Here is a 19300-nt window from a genome sequence, read left to right as displayed (position 1 = left end):
AAACAAAAAAACCCCACACGTTGTGGAGGACAGAAAAACCCAATCAAACAAAAAACTAGTAGAGTATGATAAATAAGAACACGGACAGGGCAATCTCAGAGAGGTCCATATTAGTTAGTTGGCTGGGCCTGTTTGAAAGCAAAATTAATTTAAAAATAGAGCCAAAGACAAAGTTTGGTAGCTGGAGACAAAATATGTACGTCTTGCCTACAGAACATGGGAAGCATATACTGGGAAAGATTTAGGGGTCAGAGTAGACAAGCCACAAAAGCTCCCAGGGTGATGGAGTGGGAACCCTTAGATGCATGAGTAGCACAGCATGGGGAGGATATTTACACTGCTGCGATCTCTCTGAGACCAACACTGAAGTACAGCACCCAGTTTTGGTGTTTGTGTTTTAAAGATGTGGAAAAAACAGAGAAAGGGTAGAAAGGAACAACATTGTTAGGGGGAGTGGGGGAAAATGCATTCAAGGAAGACTGAAGGAGGTAAGTGCTGTTAGCATGACAGAGATGAGCGCATTACATGCGTCTACACAACTTCCTGGGGAGGGGATACAGGTGCTGAAGGGCTCCAAATGCTAACAGAGACGTGTGTCCGGTTTCAATAGGTATCAGACAAAAATCAAAAATTAGTAATAAGAGGTGTAGTTTTACACAAAGAAGGAGGGCTCACGCCTGGGAAGAAGATACCAAGGGGAAGTAGTGGAAGGATTTTATCTGGTCAGCTCAAACCTGGAGGATACAGAAGATGCTTCAGTCAGACACACATTACCAGGCTCATTACAGGAGCTGATGGATGAAGCACTCTGGCCTGTGTTTGACCAGGTGAACAAATGATCCCAGCTGGCCCTAAACTCCAGAAGCCACCCCTCACCCCCCACACACCTCTCAGGCCAAAGGGCTTGGCCCAGGCCAGGTGCCACTTGCTTTGGGGTCAGTTCTATAATGTAGAAGCACTCAGTGCATCTCATCTGCCTTTTCCTAGGCGAGTTGTGGGTGCTGTTGTCTTGGCAGAGTGGCTCTGCTCCCAAGACTGTCGAACAGCCAACTCCAGCAGCTAGGGAACACCGCTACCTTGGGAGCAATGGGCTGGGGAAGCCTATCGGAAGCCCCAACCCCAGCAAAGTAAAAGGAATTAGAGCTTGGGAACTGCTAGGTGGAAAGTTGACATCATGTAAAAGCTCTAGTTATGCCTCAGTGCAGAAAGAAACACCACACGCCAGCTGCCTTGCACACACTGTCTAACAAGCTTGGTTTGAGGCTGGGTATACACATACAGCTGGGACAGTCACAAGTCATGCAGTAGGAACCCATCATCCAGGCAGCTGGCCAGTTGCAGGAGCCAGCTCACTGCTAGCCCTGGCAGCTGCATAGAGCAAGCAGGTGGGACAGGATACTTCCTGAAGGTCCAGATACACCCCACCTAGCCCCCCCAAGGGGCATCCCACCACATAGGCCCCTGTCAGCCAGATCTTGTTCTATTAGGTATCTAAGCACCATTTTGATATGCAAGTCCCTATGTGTACAGGAGCCATCCCATTCCCCCTGCTCACACCAAAGACAGCAGACAGAAGGATCTCCATCCTAGTCCTAAACAATACAGCTGTCCGCAAGGCAGAGCAGCCAGCTTCTCCCCCTTTCCCTGCAGCACATGGTCCTACAACAGTGCCAGAAGGATCACTGCAGAGCTGGGCTCAGATGAGCATCCTGCGCCCCCTGTTGCCTGGCATGCTCACTGCCAAAAAAGCAAGAGCAGCATAGAGCCAAACCAGCTCTGACACTGCCCCTGCACTTCGTATCGCAGGGCTCCTAGCTGCCCTGCTGGTTACTTGCATGTATATGGGGGTGCACACGTAGATGCCAGGCTGTTCTCAATTCTCACTAGGACACTGCCTGCTAAATTAGATGCTAACATGCAAGTCTTCAGTACCCTGCCTAGAGTCCAATTAAGTTTCAGGACTTAACGCCCACGTGTTCTCTTCAGGACATGTGGCACAAAAACAGGAAGGTGAGCTTCTCTAAGCAAAGACTTAGAAATTCTCCCCCCCATCCCCTATCCTGGAAGACTAGTCTTACCCCACATTTACTACTGCAGCCTATACAGTTTTGCCACCAGTTCCAATTAAGTGAAGGTAGTGAGAGTCCGAGCAAGATGACATCTTTTCTAGACCTAGGTCATATTCAGCCTTGGGCTCATGGTTGGATGATTTAAAAATCAGTGGTTTTCAACCTTTCTTCATTTGCAAACTCCTAAAAAATGTCTAATGGAGGTGTGGACCCCTTTGAACTACAAGTGTGGGTATTTGCATATTTTTGATTGATCATAGTCATCTTTCACAGGCACCTTAGACAGTCTTCAGACCCCCAGGGGTCAGTGGACCACAGGTCAAAATAGCTAGTACTGGAGGTGGGGGAAGAAGTGACATACTTTACCCCCTTCCATGAAAAAGCCCAGAGTTTTAAAGGAAACCCAGGACTGTACCAAGCTAAAAAAACCCCACACCTGTCTAGGATCCATCTCTCTTCCTCCTGCAGAGCTCCAGGCTCTAGGGACACTTATACACATACTGTTTTGTTTGGTGACATGCCACAGATCCGCCACTTCCGAGCAGTTAATCGAGTCTGCTCCACACGAGCTGATGCACATTGTGCTGTGCCATGTGCAGTTGTGTAAGTGGTGAAATGCATGTCAGTGTGCAGGAAATGGTGGCGGTGCACTTTTGAACTAAAGCACTCCGTGTTTTAGTTCAAAGTGCATCGCTGCCATTTTTTCAGCGCTGACATGCATTTCGCCACTTATACAACCGCAACCTTTGCAGTGCTGGCTGCTTTTCAATGAGGTTTCAAAGCACCCAGCGCTGTGGCACTTGCACATGGAAAAATGCCCTAGAATCCTAGAAAAGTAAGATTGGGAGGGAACTCAGGAGGTAATCTAAGCCAACCTCCACTCAAGACAGGATCATCTCTAGACTATGCCTATGTCACCTGGTACCTGTCATAAAGGACACAGCCCTACCAGCACCTCATGCACAGGAAGATCTTAGAGCCATGAAACAGTGAGGTAATAACTGCTGGATACAGGGAAGCAGTTTGTAAGGTTTTCACTGATAACTCCTTCCATGGAAGTCCACCCTGAGCCTCTCATACAGAAGACCTCAAGACAAAGATCTCACACCACCTCCCACAAAAGAGCTGGGCACTTTGTGCCGTTCACATATTCCAAGCCATCAGCCAGCTAGAGCAAATGAAGGACCAAATCAACCCTCAGTCAGCTACAACATCTGTTTAATTGCATTAACACCCAGAAATTCATAAGGACAGTTACTGAACAGCCATCTCCCCCAGCAGAGGTGTTTCTCCACTGGGGGTGCGGGCCTTAATTTCAGACTTCCTCTCACTCCCAAAAGTGAGGAAAAGAAATTGCACCGACTGATGTACAAACAATCTTCCCTTTTCACACATTCATGGATTCCGTTGCTACAGAAGGTAAGGCTTGGGGCTGGCTTCCTGATGCAGTCGGAGCTCGGCCAAGGGAACCGTTGTACAAAAGAGTATGAAGATTCCTTTACAAATGCATGTCTGTAGGGTTTACTTGGATTTCTCTCTTTATGTTTTGGGACTAGGAGGTTTTTGGGTCACTAATGGCTTGTATCTTTAGCTACAGTAAATTGAGCGTATATTTTAGGAATGTGTAAGGCATTTTGGTAAGTTGAATAGCAAGTTCTTGATCTCCACCTGATCAGACAGAAGTGCCTTCTTTTGAACCATCATTATCTTCTCCCTGCAGGGGGGTAGGGGGGGGAAGCAAGAGAGGAAGCAGTAAAAAAAAAAAAAGGTTACTGCACTGTGGTTCACACATAGGCACATCTACAAATTCATTAATGTGCTTTTGCTAATACCCATTAAAAACTTTAGTACCTCCATTGTGAAGTACTAAAAAAAAGGCACGCTGGCCAATGTTAATGTACATTTAGCTAAAAGTGTACTTTTGTGATGCTTTAATGCACATTAACATAGGCTAATACACATTAAAGTGCATATGTAGACATGCCAAGGCACACAAAATTGAAGCAACAATTTTTTTGTTGAATAATTACATCATAAAGAGACTTTTTGCAGCACCTGCCTTCGAGAACCTCTAACCCAGGTGTTACGCTAACACTCTTCTGGTCAGATCCTGCCCTCAGCATGGCTTTTCAAGGAAAGCTGTAATTCTAGACAAAATTGAGGAGGAAAAAGAATCTACTCCCCTTCCCAACTCTACAAAAAAGAGATGGCCAAGATTAGCTTAGCTAATATATGGTGTACTCTTGTAGGAGTTCCCATCTGTGTGTGTACGCATGCATAAGCACAATACATTACCTCATCCCTTGCCCAGCATCTGCATCAGCCTGTTGAAAAGTAAGCTCCAAGTTACTGGCTACAGCCCAGGACTGGGCTCAGGAGACCTAGGTCTGCTACAAATCCTCCCACGTGACCATGAGCAAGGTTATTTCCATCTCCAAGCCTTTGTTACATATTATGCAAAATGGAGGACAGAACCCCCACCCTTTGTCTGGTTTGTTCATTTCAGGGGCAGCCTCCCCCGAAGGACTACAAGTGTACATGCTGCCTCCAATCAACCCTCACCTCACGAAAGAGGGACACAGAATCAGGGAAAGAGTAAGGCTGAAAGGGACCTCAGGAGGTCATCTAGTCCAACCCCCTGCTCAAAGCAGGACAGTACCCATTTAATTCATATCAGTCAAACATTTGTGCAACCTGCACTTAAAAAACTTCCAGGAATGGAGATTCTACTACTCTATAGGGAATCCGTTCCAGTGCTGAACCACCTCAGAGGTTTAACAGCCAGCCTAAATCTCCCTTGCAATAATTTAAGCCCATTCCTTCTTGTCCTGTTCCCTTTGGGCACAGAATAGTAGTCCCTCCCCTCTTTATAAACTACCCTTTGTAGGCTTGAGAACCTACCAAATCCTCCACCAGTTTTTTCTTCTCTAAACCAGAGTGGAACTATTCTTCCAGCCTTTGTTCATGTTTTTTAGACTACCACTGCAAACACACACAGTTTTGACACCCAGACAAGGAAGTACCGTTTCCTGAAGCTGCTCTTTCAATTTCTTCACCATTTCTCTTTCCTTGCCCAACTGTTCCTGGGTAACCTTCAACAGCTCTTGGAGCTTGGTCGCAGCTCGTCCCAAGTCCTTTGTTAATTTCTTTTCTTTTTCAAGCCTTTCCTACACACAGTAGATGAAGAAAAGCCATCATCCCAAATTATCATCTACCAACTGGACCCCAATCCCTTTTGAGAGTGCACCAGTGTTCATGAAATCAGCATGGGAGGCTGCGCTCCCCCCCAGGTCTTCCCCATCTCCCTTCTGAAAAGGCTCTCCTGAGCCTCTGCACACAAGGATACAGCATGGAGACCTGCTTTGGCAGCAAACGTCAATGGTAATCTAGGGTGGGGGGGACACACACACTATGTAACTAAATTTTGCTCTGTAATGAGAAGTTTGCTATATCAGGTGCCTGGTCTCTTGGTTGAGCTCACCCAAACAGCTGTTTCTTCAGTGCAGACTGGTTCACATTCCACCTAGCGGCCAGGTGTGGTAGCAGGACCTAGAGACTCAGGGTGCTCAGGGCAGTGGGATGAATGGGGACAGCACACACTTCTGGCTGCTGCTGTACTTCTGGCACGACTATGTGGTCGTGGCAGAAGCTATTATTTTTCCACCATATCCCCCACTGCTCCAAGTCATGCTGCCCTGCCCATGTTAGGTTGATAGCACTTGTTGCAGACAGCCAGCTTGAGAGAATTGGTTGCATGGCTGCTCCTTACTCTGCAGTAAGTTACTGAAGAATAAAGTCTAGGGAAAAATTAAATCTGGAATAAGTGTCATATGTCTACACCTCATGTCTCACCACTAGATGCCGAGTCAGAGCAGCAAGTGGGGGAGGATGGGGTCCATTCCTTTTCTTGCAAGGCTGACAAGGCAGCATAAGAAGGACATCCCAGATGTCCATTTTAAAGGTGTGGAGCTCTCCCTTTCACCCATGTCAGGCCAGAAGGCAGAAGCAGTGTCAGTCTTAATTCCTCCCCACCCTTGTTTAACTCCTGTCCTACCCTTACGAGTTATGGGCCACATCCTAGCTTAGGATGAGCAGAAATTTAAGGACAGCCCTTAACTGGGGGTTAGCAGGCTGTCAGTACAGTACAACATGAGAGATACAATCCTCATCCAGGGCAAGTGCAGCGAGCTTGACTACACCATGTGTTCTGTACCCTGCTCCTGATTAGCTAGACCTCAAACACAGACCCCCTGGCACCACTTTGCCATGCTGTGTGTTAGGTCTGACATGGGCAAGGGGGAGTGGGCGGTGTCACTGCTTTATACCACTTGCAATCTGGGCTGCTGCAGAAGCAAGAAACAAAACAAAAATTACACCCTCTGTGCACTGGGATAACCCAGGAACCCTGTTTACAGTGGCCTTGTCTAGGCTTTATCCAACCCCAGACCTACCCCTTGCCCCATGGCACCTGGCATTAGGGCCACACCTCAAGTCCATCCTGGGGCATGCTTCAAAACATATGGGTTTACAAAATACTAAGTGGTGAAGAGAAAGTAAATAAGAATTTATTATTTACTTTCATGATAAAAGAACTAAGGGTTACAAAATGGAACTAGTAGGTACTAAGTTTTAAATAAAAAGAAGTTCTTTCCACACCATGTGTAATCACAATGTGGAACTCATTGCTACCAGGTGCTGGGAAGCTTACAGTCTAGCCAGATTAAAAAAAAAAAGGGATTGGACAAATTCTTGGATCTAAAGGTGCATCAGTAGCTATTGGGCATGGGAGTTAGGAATATAGCCTCTGGATCAGAATTTCTGAGAGCTTAAATGCTGGAGGCTGGAAGCGAGAAGAACAGTGGATAAAATCCTGGTCATACCCAGTTCACTCTCCCTTGTAGCATCCAATCTCTGCCACTGTAAGACTCAGGATACTGAGAAAGATGTACCGATGGTCTGACCCAGTAAGTGACAAGTCTTATGTTCTCCTGATCAGCTGAGGTACAGGCATGCTGCTTCTGCAGCCAGACAGACCAGAACTAGGCCCTGCCAAGTTGTGACAAGTCATTTGCCTTTCTTGGCTCACAGGTGCCTTTTGCACAGCATTACCTTGAGCTGCTGTGCTTCTTCCATCCCAGAGGATGCCACATTTTCAGCAGACCTCAGCTTCTCGAGTTCAACTTGCAAACAGCATACCGAGTTCTGAGCCTGGAGGGTGAGAATTGCACAGGTTAGGCCTTACCCAGCTGACTGGGAGATGCTAGAATGGCCTAGGTAGTGATCTTGGAAAAGTATAAAAAGTAGGCTATAAATGGCTCTGCCCAGGGAAGGTTAGGTGCTCTGAAGCCTGGACCTGAGGGCTGTAGCTACTTCCAGTTCTGCCATCTACATGTTCATCAGTGCACATTAAAGTGTAAATGTGTCTACACATGCACATGTGCGCGCACACACTTGAGGCAAGGCTGGGGTAACTGGACTTATTTAGTCTGCCGAAGAGAAGGCTGAGGGGGGATTTGACCAAAGCCTTCAAACTACCTGAAGGGTGGGTCCAAAAAGGATGGAGCTAGGCTGTTCTCACTGGTGGCAGATGACAGAACAAGGAGCAGTGGTCTCAAGTTGCAGCATGGGAAGTTTAGGTTGGATATTAGGAAAAACCCTCACTAGGAGGGTGGTGAAGCAGTAGAGCAGGTCACCCAGAGAGGTAGTGAAATCTCCATCCTTGGAGGTTTTTAAGATCCAGCTAGACAAAGCCTTGGGTGAGATGATCTAGCTCAGAACTGTCCTGCTTTGAGAAGGGGGTTAAACCAAATGACCTTCTGAGGTCCCTCCTTACCTGAATTTTCTGATTCTATGGCAGACTGCTCCTAGAAACCAGCTGCTATGGCTAGGCCCTGACGCTGGATTTTGCCTATGGGTTTATGGTCAAAAAACAGACATCTAACTTAAGTATCAGGCATCAGTGTTGGTTGCGTGTTTGCGGGTCGGAGAGGGGGTCAAAGAGCATCCCAAGTCTCACCCCATTCCATGGTGGTCATGTTGGAAAGGAGGAATTTCAGCAACTGCCTTCATTTAAACAAACTTGGGGTAGCTGGCACCTGCTCACAGGGCTGGCTCAGTCCTGCCCCTTCTCTTCCTGTGGTGGTAATACAGGAGAGCTCTCTCTCCAGAGACAGCCAGTCCTCCTTTCCCTCAATACAATAGACTCAGATCCCATTATTCAGGCTCAAGATAAAAAGCTTATTTGAAAGCTATTTGGAAAGCAGTTTTTGTTTGCATTTTTTCTTTTTTTTCCTTCGGGAGGTGGGAATGGGGGAAGCATGCAGGGGGAGAAAAAAAAAAAAATATAGAGAATTCCAAAACTGACAGCCAACACATCCCGACTGTGAGAGTCATTTTCTGCACATCAAATACAGAGAGAAAAAAGTAGGAGTCTTCAGGGCTTCTTTAGTAGGGAAGGGAAAGAATGTGGAGTACAACAGGGTGAGAAAAAAATGCTAAAGAAGGGAACCCTAGCTGTTGGCCTATAGTGTATGTAAAGCATATCTACATTTGAGGCAAGTAGGTATTTTAAGAGCCCAACTGGACACCTTATGAAGGGGCCTCAGCTGTCAGTGTCAAGCACCCAGCCATTAATAAACACCTTAGCTTGGATCCTCAAAAAAAGACTCATTAAGTCACTACTCAGGGGAAAATATAGGACAATTTCCAAATGGTTGCAAAAGAGGACCCGGGAGTAGATATTTGCCTTCAGGCAAATACAACTTGAGGTTTGTTACTGCAGCTTTAGATACTTAAAATATTTTGCCAACAGGAAGATGACAAATATTTTAGGAAGTGGCATACGCATATTATACTCTCCATCATTGTAACCCTAAAAGGAAATTACTTGATGCGCAGAAACAAGCTTCAGAGCAAAGCATTTGATTTGACAAACCATTTTTGCTACCTTTATTACTATATGAGTCTACACAGTATCAACTATTAAGTGTGCACCATGAAGAAGCTAGTCTCAAAGGGGGAGGGAGGGAGGCACTTTTTATAGTATTAACCCATTGGTTCTTTGGCACTGTCAGAAGGGTTAAAAGGTTATGGGCCTTTTTGCTTTGTGTTTTAGACTAAATAACTATAGGATAAGCTCATAACCCCTTAGTCTGATCACCTTCATTTGGAGGCAACAAGGAGAGATTCAGTGGGGAAAGGACACAGAACCCTGCTGTAACTAGGGATTATGTAAGGTCTCACATCTGACCTTTATTTCTGCCACCAGGTTGTGCAGAAACCTGATTCTCTGGGTGCAAGACCTGTTTTTGGCCAACAGCAGTCACCCCTCCTCTCTCTCAGGGGTAGAGACTTACTTCTTCCAGCTCCAGTGCTAGCTTCTGCCTGAGCGCTTGCTCGCTATCCAAGTTTGCTTCTGTTTGCTCCAGTTGAGTTTTCAACTACAAAAAAAGAGAAGGAAAGAGTCCTTAAGTCAGGGACACCAATCAACTGCAAGGATTTAACTTGAAAGCTAGAAGAGAGAGACAAAATCCAGAGCTTTCCCCAAAGCCCTGAGAAGCAGCTGCCAGGCTGCACTTCCCTCAAAGCTTCCCCTTTTGGTAAAGATCAAGATTCAGCTAAAGGAAATGTACAGCTAGTAGTTTTCCATCTTCAGACCATGCCAACTCCTGGTGGGAGGCTGGACACTGGCTCTACCTACAGAGCCCCCATTAAATTTGGGCTGGAGCAGTCAGATCAGACTGGGACATACAGATTTAGCTGGCAGCTCTCCCAACACACAGACAATAAAACAGCACCTTGGGGAAGGCTCCACAGTGAAAAGGGTTAGGGCCTAAGGAGCAGGCAACACAGATCGTGGTGTCAGTAAGCTACAGAAGAGGTGTTAGTGGTGACAGTCTCACCTACTGCCCCTAACCCAACTCTGGTTAAATAAGCATATGGGTATCCTTTCTCCTTTGTGAGCTCTAGCCTCAAACCCAGGAAGCCCCCACCCTTTGGGGTCTCACATGAGGGAAGGGGGTGAGACTATAAAAACTGAAGCAACCAGTAGTATCCAGCCAAAGACAGGAGAAGGGTATGGGGGGGGGGGGATAATGAGTTCTTCTAGTAAGGGGCTGAGTGCACCTCTCCCCTCAGTACTCCCTGCCCGCTTGACTTCCAGTCCCTGATGCCCTAAAGCTACTGGGGGTGGAAACATTGGCTGACAGCAGCCCCTGCCCCCTCCCCTCCCCCCCCCCCCCAAAAAAATTCTCTCTCCAGAACAAAGTCATGATTCCAGTTTCTTTCTCCACCCTCCCCCTTTTAGACAAACAAGAGGGGACACAAATGCCCTTCCTCTCTGCCCTAACTCAAGTAAAGAGCGGTACTTCCTTCCCTCCCTGCTGTCTATTCAGTCCTTGTGACAGAGAGCTGCATCTGTTTTGCTGCATCTGGACAGCCTGTAACACCACCACCCTTATCTGAGAGCTGGAGGTTTTTGGATAGTCTCTTTAACATTAGAGCTGGCCCAGGGTAACATCACTTCTTCCTCTCCTGTTACCCCATTCACAAAGTTAATCACCCCAACAAGAGCACCATGACACTCCTCCCCCCACTTCATTCAATACATTCACAACAGCCATCAGTGAAGCCACGTGCTGTTATCATGCAGGAACAGATGGGGAGACAAGACAGGTGTAATGGTTAATCAGCATCTTGGGATACACAGGGATCTCACCACCCTAACCTCGAGAGGCTTGTGCTCGTTTTGGTCAGCCTGTAACCCAACTACTCCATCTTGCACATGGTTCTTCAATTCACTCAACTGCTGCCTGACCTGAAACAAGGACCAGCAAGTGTGGCTCAGTTACCTGCAGCAGCTGTCAAGGTGCATGCACACTGGGTCTGAAGGACACCTACACTTGAAGGCAAAACAAAAATTTAATGTGTCCTTGCTTCCATTCTGAAGGACAAGGTCACCCCAACCAGCAAGTTAAGCTTCTGCCTGATCAGCAATTCACACCTCATTCATAGAGCATTGCAATTTATGGACACATGGGTACTGAACCTTAAGGTTTGCACTATAAACTGTTCTTCAGCAAGTGTCCTGATCTGCACAAGCTGGAGGGGGGGCGGGGGGAGGAGATGGACAAAGTTGTCGGAGGAAAACACACCTGCTCAATATTCACAATTGCTTCTGCAATTAATTAGATTAATCTAATTGCTTCCCAGAGGCAAGTTCCCTAATGGTATAGATCAGCACCAGCTTGCTTAATGAGCCAGATGACTGTGCTTCAAATGCATGGTGGGAGTTCAGCATTCCAAAGAATAACTCTAGCTAGGCTGCAGATGGCATCTCACTCAGGGAGATCTAATGATTTAGATCTGTCCTGCTTCTGTCCATTTATAAAGAGGTAAATCTGGGTTGTCAAATCACTGTTAGCCAGATTTTTGCCATTTAGTCTTCTCTAAAGCCCCAGCACCTGCAGCCATGCATTTATGGGACCATTTCAGTGTTCCTATGCACTGGAAAGGCCCTTTGGACACCTGAGTACAGTCTCCCGCTTCATTACCCTTAAAGAGCTTCTCAATTTCTACTATGAACTCCTCTTTTTTTAAAAAGACAAAGTCTCCAGTCCTACTTGGGAGAGGGGGACTTTGAAAGGTGTTCCCTTAAAAGTTCTCAACATCTGAAAGCCAGTAATAAGTTAGTGTCCATTCAAGATCATAATTTAAGCCAAATTCATGATTTCTGGAAGTCTGGGACTGACACTACTGCTGGCTCCTTCACAAAAATATCCCCCCTTGGCCATTTCTCCTCACACTGAGGGACTGGGTTCCTAGAAGGTTAGGCATTTGAAAGATGCCCTATCAGCAATTTCCAAACCGAAGAAAATCTTGTGCCACAAGCTGCTGGCTCTGTTTTCATAGCCTATGGACTCCAGATTCACCAGGCATCCGCCTCTTAGGTCTGAAGACAGGGACAGATCAAAAAAAGGACCATACTGATACACATGCAAGAAGACTATTATGGTTGCAGAGTCCAGCCCTCAAGCTAAGAAAGGCCAGTATAATCCTGTCACTTTTTTTTTTTTTTTTTTTTTTAATGCCAGGAGGGGCTATTAGCTAAACTTAGTTTAAATCTGCTAACAGTCCCCAGTGACTTCAAAAAAAATGTACAAGGCTATATTGCCATTTTCCCAACATGTAACCATAAGATTCGTTATAAAGTCAAGTGCGAGTGAGTAACGTACATAGAACCAATTTGCTGCAATTACTTAACCCTGATGTTAAACCTCAAACCCATTCAAGTGACGTGCCACTTGCCCCAAGTCACTTCAAAGGACCACCTGCTATTGCCATTCTGAAGACACCACAGAACAGCTGAAGTTCTGGCTGGGTGTCCTTACAGACCAGCAAGTCTACTCAGCTCTACCTCTCCATCCATAACAGTCACCTCCATGGCAAGCATAAAAGCAAACTTAAGAAGCCAAATCATTTTTCAAAGTAAACATTTAAAGTTGATCCTTGGCTCCAAATCAGGTTTCCACCTTCAAAAAATCTGGTGTGGCTGAAGCACTGAGGAATCCAACTTTGTTACAAAGGTCTGAAGCCCGGCAGAAGAGGATTTGAGGCACAAGTATTTCACACCACCCTCTCTTGTCATTCTGCCTCTCCACCCCACCTAGAGGCTGCCAGATCATGCAAAGAGCACTTCAGTCTGATGCAGGTCTTTAGAAGACCTTATGTTGATTTAAGCAGAGGTTTGTAAGGGTCTTTATAGAAGGAGATTCATCAGCACCATGGGCACATAAGATGTGGTTATTCAAAACACATGGACTTCCCAGCCTGCCCCTCCCAACATTAGACAGCTTTTATATTAAGCCCTGTTTTCACAGTGCAGGCATGTGCAGTTCAATCCTTTCCCCCTCAACCCTTATAAACAAAGGTAAAAGATACTTGTACCAGCATGATCTGCCACCATGCCGGAGGCGGTGGGCAAGAGAACTCTATCAGTTATAGTTCTCTCCCACGCACAGAACTATGTTACTTGAGACTAGCCCTTAAAGTGGTCATTAAAGAAAAAAAGTTAACCATTACCAGTGCCAACTCCTTGCTTTGTTTCTGAGCTTCTGTTTTTGCTGCCTCCAGCTGATCCTGGGATTCTGATAAGAGTTGCCTCAACTGTAGGAAGAGAAAAAAAGCCACAGTAGGAAGCAAGTAGCTGAATGAGCATCTACAGAGATCATCTGTTGGTTTACAACTGTGCTGGTCTCTCCCCCTCCTCCCACCTGCTGTTTCCAAAACTCCTGTTGGTTTGGCACCTTCTCATACTCAAAATTAGTCTAACAAGAGCTCACCTGCACCTCCCCACCCACAATGCTTCCAAGAAAACCTCCTCATGCCATTCTCTACCCCTCCCCTCCTTGCCTGGCTTGAGATACCGGGACCAGGGGTGGCCAGCCTGCAGCACAGGTGCCATAAGAGGCACCGACAGCCTCTGTATGGCATGCACAGATCAAGAAGGGAGCAGGCAGAGCAGTGGCAGATAAGGCAGGATACAGTAAGAACAGCAGATCATGCAGAGAGCAAAAAGCAGAGCAGCAGATAGGGCAAGGAGAGAGGATTGGAGTGGTACTCTGGGAATGTGTGGTACTTTAATTTGGGACACGCTTGCCTTTAAAATTTGGGGCACTACCCTGAGGAGCGGAGTCTCTTGACTAACTTTAAGTAATTTGTATTTACAGTCCCTCACTTTCCCAGAAAGAATTAACCACCACTTACTATTTCAACTTCCTTTGTGTAGTTCTGGCGTTCTGAATTGGCAGTTTCCAAGTGATTTTTCAGTTGTGCTTCCAGAAGAGAAGTATATTCCTTTACCTGATTGAAGCAAATAAATAAAGACATAAGGACTTCATTATTCAAGATGCAGCAGTTCAGGTGTTTGCATACCTAAAGACATCGCTAAAAAAAAGTTCTTTGAAAGCCAGGAGTAGATCTTCCAACCTACTCCAGGGAAAAAAAAAGTTCCAGCCTCCATGCAAAAGACACTGCTCGTAGCAAGTACCCCACACAGGGCAAGACAGACCAGAGTGCACAGCATAAGATGATGCCAGTCAAAGCTCATGAGTCTTTCCTTCAGGCTACAGCAAGATGTCCATACCTGGTCTGCGTTCTGCAGCTCTACTCTCAGCTTCTCCACAGCCTCTTCCAAAGATTGCACTTGGACTCGAGACTGTACCAAGCATTGCCACCCAAAAGAGAAAGGATTGGAAAGAAAGGAAGTGTCAGTAGCTGTCCGTTACAAGGACTGTCTTTTTGCTGTTCTTACAGTGCCTAGGCAAAGGGACCCCAGTCCATGAGGCTGCGTAATTGGAGAAGGCAAAACCCAGCCAGGAATCTGAAACAAGTAAAGTTCCACCCCTCTCTGCTCACCAGGGCACCCCAACGCAAGACAAGGTCTAACAGTCACAAATTCTGGGAAGACCATTTTAGGCTGGACATAAGAAAAAAAAAATTTTACCATACAAGTTCCCAAAGTCTGGAACAGACTCCCCCAAGGAGTGGTGCAAGCACCTACTCTGGACACCTTTAAGGCATGCTTGGATGCTTATCTGGCTGGGATCATTTGACCCCAGCAGACTTCCTGCCCTTTGCGTGGGGGCCTGGACCTGATGATCTTGTAGGGTCCCTTCCAGCCCTAAAGTCTATGAAATCTATGAATTCTAAGGAATGAGCCTCTAGTAAAGTCAGCAGTTCTCAGCTGAGAGTAACCAATTGAACAAAACACAGCTGTTGTTTGAACCCCACCAAAATATCTAAAGCCCAAAAGAGTTTGATTTTTCAAAAATCCTAGACTTCTCACTAGAAAAAAAAAGCACCAAAAGAGGAACTCTTGAAAAAGTGAAATTTAATTTTTTTTTTTGTGGGGCTGAAGGAGCGCAGTGACAAAAGCTGTTAATACATACATCATGCTGCAGCCATGAATTCAATCCCTGCTCTGGACTATCACAAGAGGCAGCTGGTCCACCCAGCTGTAAGTGGGTAGTGTGTCACTCAAGCTAGAGTCAAAAGGCAGCCACATCAAATGGTGCTGTATCACTCCCTCACGCACTAATGTCTATAAACACAGCTGTGCCTTAACTATGCTGGCCTTGAGGGCTGCTAGGCTCAGGGAGACTTCTGACTTTCCATTGGGAGGAAAGTTTGTTTGACCAGCACCAAAAACAGCAGCCATGGCATAGGATGCTCAGCTGCATCTATCTTTATTACATGCAGAGACATAACAGAACACAGTGTGGCTAGCAGGATCCCAGTTTCATGAGCCACCACCACTTGATGAATGCGGCTGGCTCTTCTCAAACTTTGGTGGAAGAGTTCACAGAGCTGGGAATTTAGAGAAGAGCCCAGGACACCTATACTGCTTATCACTGGAGTGAAAGTAAAGACACGCTACCCAGATAATGCACACAGACCCCCAAGTGCTGCACTTAGGTCACTTTCCAGCAACTAACTACTTGAGTGTATATTGTTTAGATCAAGGGGAAGAAAAATTAATGGTCCAAGTTTAGGCCACCCAGCCCAGTTCTCATGAATGCCAACTAAGCCACAAGAGTTTGTTCACTTTCCATCTCCAGCTATTCTTCAGCAGGCAGCAGCTAATACCAAAACAAGCAAAGCCTGCAACTCCAGCCATTGGCCTTGCTGCAGAGGACTGCACACAGAGCATGTGGTTTGGACGTCAGCTCCTCTGGAGTATACCAGCATATGCTCCAACACCAACATCCAGCCAGACTTCAGAAGAGACTGTCTCTCCTGAACATGGTGTTCAAAAAAACAGCAGAGGGAAAAAGCCAGCCTAGCTAAGAGGGGTGTGTACTGTCTGGTTTGACTTAGCCAGTTCTTTCAGCTTCAATCTTCAAACAAAAGGACGGAAGGATTCCAGGCCTTCTAGACTCCAGATTACTGTGTATTCTGGGATCAGAAAGGCAGCTCCTTAAAAACCATGCTCCAATCCAAATGTTGGAGGGTAAATAACAATACGCTTTCACCAGCTCCAGAAACAGGAGTTGCGAGAGCATGATGGAAGACTCTCCATTAAACAAAACCCAGGAATGAGCAGAGGAAGAGATTCTCCACCAACATGGGTGGGAGGGCCAAAGTGAACTGAGCCAGAGACAAAAACTACTTATAGCCTGCAATCAGGAACTCACATTGTTCACCCAGCTGGGACAAGTGGGGTGGTTTGGGTGTGAGCTTCCCTGAAAGAGCTGTCCATGCTGTTTTCAGTATCATCATGAGACTTCTTCATTCTAGGGATCCCCTGTGCCCTACACAGTTCAGCTACTTCAGGAGACTCCAGCTTTGAGGAGACTTTCACAGGTCAAAGAGTCACTGTTACTGCCTCCCTTTCCCAACCCCTGTATTTCAGGCAAAGGCCGGATGGAAACGTGAAGATCACTTGCTCAGTTTACAAAGGAGATACAACAATAACCCAATCTATCCAACTACACTGAGCCAGGTTGCCATGGTCAGCTATACAAGAGAGTCTTCAGATCATACCTTTTGAAGTTCCTCTTCAGACACTGTCAGTTTTACTTTCCACACCTGCTCCTCCTTTTCCACACTCTTCTGTAGGGCTTGGAGCATTCCTTCCTGCCCACAGAGAAGAGGGAGTGTGAAGGAGGAAAGGCTGCTGAGTAGAGAAGGCTTAACAGGGGCAGTGTGAGCTTTTCCTCATAACAGCTCTCAGGGAGGCTCAGGCAATTAGTTATGGGCTCAGCTATTTCCTACTAACATCAATGAGAGCTCACTTGACTTTATGCAGCAAAAGACAGACTTCTACAGGGCAGGCTGTTTAAAGCGGGGAAAGGCGGGACATTCTTACAAGAAATTAAGAAACTGATGATGATGTATTAAACAGCACAGCAGCATTTCCAAAGGCATTTCTAACTAAAAGACAGCTTATAATCAGGTGCTGTCTGAAAGCAGAATAAAGGCACCAACGTTCACAAGTGCTCTGTGCAGCAGCTTCAGACAGCGTGCTGCAAGATGCTGTACACTGCTTGTCTAGTATCTTTGGAGGTGGCATGAAGTTCATCTTGCTTCCTTAGCAGCTTTTTCCTTCGGGGCATTGGGGGAGGGGAGAAAGAAGTAGCATCATGGACCTAGCCTACCGTCTCAGCAAGAGTGGTTCTGTATTGTTCACATTGTACTTGTAAAGTGCTCTGAGCTTCTTCTGCTTCTTGTAATTTAAGTGATGAATCCTGGAAGGAAATAAGAAAAAAAAAAACCCCCAAAACTTAGAACTTTCGCAGGGTTTCCCTCCAACTCCCTCCCCCACACATCCACAGATGGGGGTTCCCCATCTGAGCTTTTCCAGCAGCTACTCAACCTTCCCCGAGCTACCCATAGGACATCAAGGAGTTCCTAGCATGGCTGCCTGGCATTTCTGAGCTTACTCACAACTGATTCTGTCTTTGCCATCTGCTGTTTCAGCATTTCCAGAGTCTTCTCCGTAAACTCTCGCAGCCACTCACTGTAAGTCTAAGGTTTAACAAAGCAGAGATAAAATTACAGCATCTGGGCACAATGCTGCCCATAGATGCCACCAAGAATCTTTAAGTTGTACGAAAACATCAAATCACCTACCTGCTGTGAGGAGACCGTGACCTCTGGGAAAGCAGAAAGCAGTGTCTGCTGTGTGAGAGCCTGAACCGCACCAAGTTGCTGCTCCGACTCTTCCTGGAAGGAGAAAGAGAATTTCATGAACTAAAGTTGTTGAGATGGCACCTCCCTGGCAGCCTGCTTAAGGCCAGATACTCAGCTTAGAGTTCACTGAGGTCCAAAAAAAGCCAACTTGGGGCAAGCCTTCACCTTGGGGATTCACACTTCTACCTTCGAAGGGACAGAGGGGATTTGAACAAGTAGACTATTTCAACTCTGGCACACCATTAAAAAGAGTAAGGAATCAGACTACCATTCTGGGAAGCTTCTTTGCACTCATTCCACAAGATCTTCCCAATCAAGAGCCCAAAGCACAGAAATAAGAGGGTTGTTGGCATCCTCTTACTTCCAGCCCTGAAAAAAAAATTTGCAAGATATACCAATAAATAACCCTGCTATCACCAGGGATACACCAAGATTTGTAAAGGATGTCAGCCTTCAGGTGGTTAAAAGTTATATAAAGCATAAGGTCACATCCAACGTTGCTTCTTTGCATTGTTTGTTCCTCATGTGAAGAAAGAGCTGTTCAAGTAAGTGGGTCACAGAAGCAGGCAAAAGTAAATCATTACAGCAAAGTTTACTGAACGGGCTCAAAGAGGTCAGCACGTTTCAGAAAAGCAGAGGTTACCTAGAATCTGTACAGTCAGAGATACTGCAAAAAATGTTCTCCAAGACCAAGTCAGACCCCAATCCTGCAGCTGATTAGCCCTCATTACTAACAAAAAACCCAAGACTCACCTTTGCTTTGGCAGCAGCAAGCAGCTTTTCTTCACATGCTTTCTCAGCTGTAGCCAATGCTTCCATTGCTTTCCAGTTCTTCTCACGAAGGTCCTGTTGAGACCACAGAACAGTGAGCCACAAAGACTACATAAGATCCCCATAAAAAGCTTACTCAGCTCTATAGTTGCTTAAGACCATGATGTGGCTCTGAAGAGAGTTTTTAATCAAGATACATGCAGAACAGGAGTTCTGTTTTGCTTAAGATCTAGGATGGGGAAAGAGAGTAATCCTTATACTCTAGTTCTCCACTAATTAATCAAGTTATTGCAATAGTCTGATGCACCCAGGCAGGACCCTTGCTTTTGAAATCATTACTGAAATGCAGCCTACCAGGCCTCCTGACAAGCCATTAAGCCAACTCACTGGCCCTGTTGCCCAATAGAAGAAGTATATTTGAAGGGGCATCTGGCTGGTGAATGCATCAGGTCAGTCTTTTGTCAGCAAGGGTGGAGGGAGGGAGAGAATACACAGAAGAAGGCCTTCAGAAGGCCTATTTCAGAGCAGTAGCAAGCGAACCTCTCCTGCATGAGACACCAACCTATGCCCTAACAGGAGCTCAGTGCCTAGCAATAAAGTTCTCACATCCTTCACTACACTGCAAAGTTTTGTTTGTTTGAGGCTAGAGACTGCCCATCATAGGGCTGTAGGGTTAAATAGACCAAGCAGATTCCTAAAATCCAAAGCTTTATTTGCACTAAAACTAAAAGAGGGGATTTGAAAAGCAATGCTCCAACACATTTAGAGTT

At 46.1% G+C, this 19300-nt stretch overlaps 1 protein-coding gene across 2 annotated transcripts in view; it reads right to left on the bottom strand.

The window, feature by feature from the left end:
* Nucleotides 1-3270: 3270 nt before the first annotated feature.
* Nucleotides 3271-19300, bottom strand: part of RRBP1 (ribosome binding protein 1) — a 60437-nt gene continuing 44407 nt past the window's right edge. For both annotated transcript variants that reach the window (XM_090052307.1, XM_090052317.1), the window contains exons 12-24: nucleotides 18513-18605; nucleotides 17700-17792; nucleotides 17514-17594; nucleotides 17225-17314; nucleotides 16611-16703; nucleotides 14212-14283; nucleotides 13833-13928; nucleotides 13149-13232; nucleotides 10795-10884; nucleotides 9425-9508; nucleotides 7179-7277; nucleotides 5093-5236; nucleotides 3271-3783 (exon numbers count right to left, since the gene is read on the bottom strand). In XM_090052307.1, the coding sequence (XP_089908433.1) occupies nucleotides 3742-3783; nucleotides 5093-5236; nucleotides 7179-7277; nucleotides 9425-9508; nucleotides 10795-10884; nucleotides 13149-13232; nucleotides 13833-13928; nucleotides 14212-14283; nucleotides 16611-16703; nucleotides 17225-17314; nucleotides 17514-17594; nucleotides 17700-17792; nucleotides 18513-18605 (1161 nt within the window). In that variant the 3' untranslated portion in view covers nucleotides 3271-3741. The remainder of the gene's footprint in view (nucleotides 3784-5092; nucleotides 5237-7178; nucleotides 7278-9424; nucleotides 9509-10794; nucleotides 10885-13148; nucleotides 13233-13832; nucleotides 13929-14211; nucleotides 14284-16610; nucleotides 16704-17224; nucleotides 17315-17513; nucleotides 17595-17699; nucleotides 17793-18512; nucleotides 18606-19300) is intronic.

Source organism: Crocodylus siamensis, chromosome 1 (genome assembly GCF_052110815.1).
Source record: "Crocodylus siamensis isolate JL-2025a chromosome 1, ASM5211081v1, whole genome shotgun sequence".
Lineage (NCBI taxonomy): Eukaryota > Metazoa > Chordata > Crocodylia > Crocodylidae > Crocodylus > Crocodylus siamensis.
This window is presented reverse-complemented; position numbering and strand designations above follow the sequence as displayed.